Source organism: Coffea eugenioides, chromosome 5 (assembly GCF_003713205.1).
Source record: "Coffea eugenioides isolate CCC68of chromosome 5, Ceug_1.0, whole genome shotgun sequence".
NCBI lineage: Eukaryota > Viridiplantae > Streptophyta > Magnoliopsida > Gentianales > Rubiaceae > Coffea > Coffea eugenioides.
The window spans coordinates 49,232,136-49,237,261 of NC_040039.1; the positions used below are offsets into that span (position 1 = coordinate 49,232,136).

Here is a 5,126-nt window from a genome sequence, read left to right on the forward strand (position 1 = left end):
CAAACATGTATCCATGGAAGGCCCATGGACTTTTCCAAGCAAGTGTTGGGTAAAATACCAGACCGGATGAAAATGACGCCGGCGATATTTCGGCTTTCGGCGATTGATGATGAAGATGTGAAATTATTGCTACGTGTTTTATGGGCCTATTCTTGGATTGCCCCTCTTCACATCAGCATGAAGGTTCTTTTTCCCTAGGCCTTACATTTCAAGCTGACTTTCCTCTTCCCGCTACGTTGCAAACCGATGCATGCAAACATGTGTCCATGCAATTCATATTTTGGGCCATCCACTTTCCAAGCAATGGGCTGGGTAAAAGAGAATCAATTCTAGCAAAATTCCATATGTCGTGTGACTGATTCACCCTCCAAGGCCAAGGCCAAGGCCACACCCTAAGATTACGACAACATTATAAGAAAATGATGGTCTTATCTGAGCCCACACGTGGCATCTCAAAAAGATTGTTCTCGGTATCTACCGGTTTGGATTGGTAAAAGCCAGTAGTGAATTCCCACAGCAAACCCAATCCCTTTTGCTGGTATGTGATGTGCTTTTCGTGAAGCCCAAAAGTGTCGAATGCATTTTTAAGAGGGCCTATTTGCGAAGAGGCCCGTTCATAGCAGTCGTCCGGATGGAATTCAGGGTAATTCCGGTCATCTACTACCGACAGTCCGTTTGTGAGGTTGGATGTGGAGTCATCATCTTTCAGGCGCTCATGGATTCCTTATTGAGCGCATATTCCACAACTTCAGACGACGAAGATGAGAGTATGGCGCGAGCCAGGCCCGAATTCCCTGCAGCTAAACGGGCAAAACCCGATTCTCCTAACCCAAAACCCATTACCACTCCATCATACCGCCAAAGCCTCAGCTCGAATCTCCCAACAGAAGCAGAAGCTCCCATTCCCGGCAGATACATATCAAAGCGAGAGCGAGCGGCCTTGGCATCAGGCGGTTTGGTTTCTGACCCGAGCCCGCCTAGTCTTCCCCTAATATCACCGGGTCCTCTACTTCCCTTGCCCTTCTACACTCGTGTCTGCTTTCGATTTTGCCTGCTATTCGTGTATGTTTTCTATTTGTGAATGGGTTCTGGGCATCCTGAATTCTTTGGATGTTATTCGAAGTTATTGACAATTTTAAGTTTTTTTGTTAAAGGAAGTTTTTGTTAGACTTGACGGTCATTTTTGTATTCAGAATTGGCCCATCCAAAGATGGCCGACTAGGAAAGGAAATTTGTCATTACAGAACAGTAGCTTAGCCTTTTTAGTTGTTCAATTTCGATCTATTCATGTTTATAATTGATCTTCCCTTTGGGTAAGTTGGGATAATATGAAGTTGTACTCCTATAAGAAAGTGAAAATGCTAAGGATTGAAATTTCACCAAACTTAAGTTAAATTAAGGTATAAAGAAATGAACTTTGAAGTTCAATTATCTAAGAACTGACTAAAGCCACCGTGTTGTATTAGACCACCAGGATAAAAGTTCAGTTATTGTCACTTCACTACTTTTTTGTAACATTTTTTTTTATATAGTTCGATAGCTTACTATTAGTTGTTGTGCCTATATAATACATCAAGACGGGACTCAACAGGAAAGATTGGAGGTCTAGAATGTGCACAGAGTTAAAAGAAATTAATTGTAGTAGAATATGGGCATAATGGAGCCGTACCTTGTGGACAGATTAGATTGATTCAGGTAAAGCATTTATCTATAAAGTTGAAATATCCATCATGATAAACATTGCAACTAATTTTTGTTTGGCTCTGGGAACAATGCAAAGATATTTTCTTATCCTTTATCTTAGCAAGAGAGTTGGAGGGGGATGGCAAGACCAAGGATATAAGAATTTAGGAACCCTTTTTGCTTTCTGAGTTGCAAGTTTTGGGTTTTGGACGAGTATGCAGAAAATGTTTTAGGGGGGTTTGAGTCCCATGGCCTGGCTTCTATGGGTTGCAATTTCCATTGATGTGAGTGCTCTTTTGCCACAATTCTATTACTTAAACATCTACATTACTGACTCAGTTTGTTTTGTTGTTTCAGAACTGGGAACGCTTTCAGTATCTGAGTTGCCACATTCTGTGTTGTCAAAATTGAGGCATCCAATGAAGGGTCGTGCAAACTTGGGCCAGACACCTGAAGCTGTTACCATAACTCTTCATGGACACACAAAGCCTGTCAACACTGTACAATGGTCTAGAAGTCATGGTGGGTACTTCATGTAGCCAATTTCTTAATAAAGACGTGGTCCTATCTTCCTCATCCTCGCTACACCCAGCATAATATAAAGAGAATATATCCAAAGCGCTTTTTACTTGCTACCTCAATTGTTTCTTTCTTCATGATTGTTTCAGTATTAGTATGTTCTACTTGTGTGTTAAATATGTGTTGATATTCATGGTCTTTTCTAGTGATGGTCTGATTTTGATTTCTGTTGCAAATTTTCAATATTTTTCATTGGAAATCTGATTGTAGGGTAGGATAGACTAGCAAAAAAAGCCTTGATTGCTTGTGCTACACGTCCTTTATTTGGGCCTAGCGGGCATATGAGGTAAGATTAGAAATTCATGTCCTTTGTGTTGGACACTCCATTAGACTCGATACTTTTCAGGCTTTGGGCAGATGATAGATAAAGAAAAAGGAGAATGTTAGGTAAGGCTAAGTACAAGATATTTGTGTGTTAGATTGGTTGTTAACTTAATGAAAATATAAGGTAGTACCAAAACCAAAATGCATAATCAAGCATTCAAAAAAAGTTGCAATCTTTGCTCTTATGCTCATTCACTCATCGTGTAATGCTAATGTTGAGTTTTCTTACTTAAGGAATGCAGCATTAAGAAGTTCTGAAACTGAGGTCATTATGTAAATTGTCCATTCCATACCATCCTTGCATGTCTGATCTGTTCCAAAGTTTAGTGTTCAGCTCATCTTCTTGCATCTGCCGGAATGGATCACACTATCTGCATATGGAATGTGTGGAGTGGAGAGCAGAAGAGGGCACGTATACTTAACTTTCACAAGGCTGCTGTGAAGGATGTGAAGTGGTCAGAGCAGGGACTATATGTACTATCTTGTGGATATGACTGTTCATCAAGGTTAATTGATGTTGAAAGGGGAAGAGAGGCTCAGGTTTTCAAGGAGGATCAGGTGGTTGGAGTAGTAAAGTTTCATCCAGATAACTCCAACATTTTCCTCTCAGGGGGTTCAAAAGGCCTTCTTAAATTATGGGATGTTAGAATGGGTAGGGTGGTCCATGAATATACCCGAAGTCTTGGTCCGGTCCTTGATGTGGAGTTTTCTGCTGATGGCAAGCAACTGATTTCTTCAAGTGATGAGTCAAGAAGCAATCTCAGTGAAAATTCAATAATTGTTTGGGATGTTTCACGACAGGTTCCGTTATCTAATCAGGTAAAATTCTACACAGTCCTCTCTGACTTTCTTAGGGATTTCTATAATTTCTGATAATGGCTTTGGGGATATTTTTCGTGAAATGAGTCATGAATTGACATTTGTTTTATAATGATGCTAGGATTTTGTATTTTACATTTTTTTGGGGTGCTATGGAGGGCCTAAGGCCCGTTACGTGCTAGGATTTTTATTTTATTTTTTTTGGTATTTTACTTTATTTTCCTGACTGACCTTGTTAAGATTAAACCACATATTAGTAATGTGGATCCTCTGTATCTGTTTGATGCAATATTAGAAATGGTTCTTGGCGAAGATCGGTGGAAAGTGAGAAAGACAACAATAATATGCTGTTTAACTACTTCAAAGTTTTCTTTCATTGACACCCACATATTTACCCTCTTCAGGTTTATGTTGAGGCATATACCTGTCCATGTATCAGGTACCACCCCAAGGATCCATATTTTATTGCCCAATCAAATGGAAACTACATTGCAATTTTCTCTTCCAAGTCCCCCTTCAAATTAGATAAGTACAGGAGATACGAAAGTCACGGAGTTTTTGGGTTTCCGATCAAATGCAATTTTAGCTTAGGAGGAGACATGGTAGCCTCTGGCTCCTCTGATGGTTGTATCTACTTTTACGACTCAACAACATCTGGACTCGTTAGAAAGATCAAGGCTCACGAGCAAGCCTGCATAGATGTTTCTTTTCATCCTGCCATACCTACAGTTGTTGCTACCTGTAGTTGGAATGGAGAAATTTGCATATTTGATTGAGCTGCTGCTAACCAAGCATGACATTCAGATTAGATGCAGTTTTGAACACCTGCATCAACTTACTTCAATGGGATGACACAGCCACTGTTTTGGCATAAAAAATTACTCCAAATAATTTCTTAAGCTAGGTTTGGCATGAAAATTTGGTTAGGCAGATGATTGGAGTTCAGCATTATGTATAGATTTTGGGGTACATTTTTGTGCTCTCACGAGTCGCTCCCTCTTTCTTCTTGTTTCTTCTCTTGTTTGTAGTTTTTCTTGGTGAAAAGAAAACCTTTGTGCTTCATGTGCTTCGACTCTTGATGTACTTGGCCCCTCAAAATGTACTTAAAATTCTTAAAATCTGAGAGATCTTAATGCGGTTTGTAGACTTGAGTTCAATTGTTCGTGTTCTCGCTTGGTAACAAAGCCATGGGGAGTCCGTTATAGAGAGCCGGCATAATATGAAATGCTACGTACAGATGTCAAGAACTGCTCTGTTGAAGATACTGATTGGACTTGGCATGGTGCATTAACCATCCAGTGGAGGGTTTAGTGATGCTTAGGCATACATCTTATTCCATGCCAAGCTAAACATGCATCCGATTGATGCAAACAATCCTATTGAGATTTGCCTCGACTACAAGGCTGCTGGAGTTGTAGATTCTTGGTCATCACGGGACACTTTGTGTAAGTGAACATAGTGGATCTCAAATCAAAATCTGCACCGGCAGCACAAATTTTAATGATGACTTTCTTGAATGGTCAACGGTGAATAGTGTCATCACCAGAAAGGAGCATTATCAAATTATAGGAGCTAGACATGAATGATCAAACTCTACGTTCGGGTCATTGGTAAATCCTACATTTTGTAGATTCACTCTCCTTGTAATATAATCATAGCCCTATAGGGACCTATATAATTTTCGTTTGACAAGGAGTCCAGAGAAAAAGAGAAGCTTGATG

The 5,126-nt window shown here is 40.0% G+C and overlaps 1 protein-coding gene across 2 annotated transcripts; it reads left to right on the plus strand.

The window, feature by feature from the left end:
* Positions 1-585: 585 nt before the first annotated feature.
* On the plus strand, positions 586-4,556 carry LOC113769872 (WD repeat-containing protein 25). Of its 2 annotated transcripts, none has more exons than XM_027314183.1 (4): positions 586-1,001; positions 2,041-2,205; positions 2,921-3,405; positions 3,810-4,556. In XM_027314183.1, exons 1-4 carry the CDS (start codon positions 632-634, stop codon positions 4,179-4,181), a joined length of 1,392 nt encoding a protein of 463 aa, XP_027169984.1. In that variant the 5' UTR covers positions 586-631; the 3' UTR covers positions 4,182-4,556. The 2 variants fall into 2 exon arrangements, with proteins under 2 accessions (XP_027169984.1, XP_027169985.1); XM_027314184.1 differs by having other exon boundaries at positions 3,845-4,034.
* The last annotated feature ends 570 nt before the right edge of the window (positions 4,557-5,126 follow it).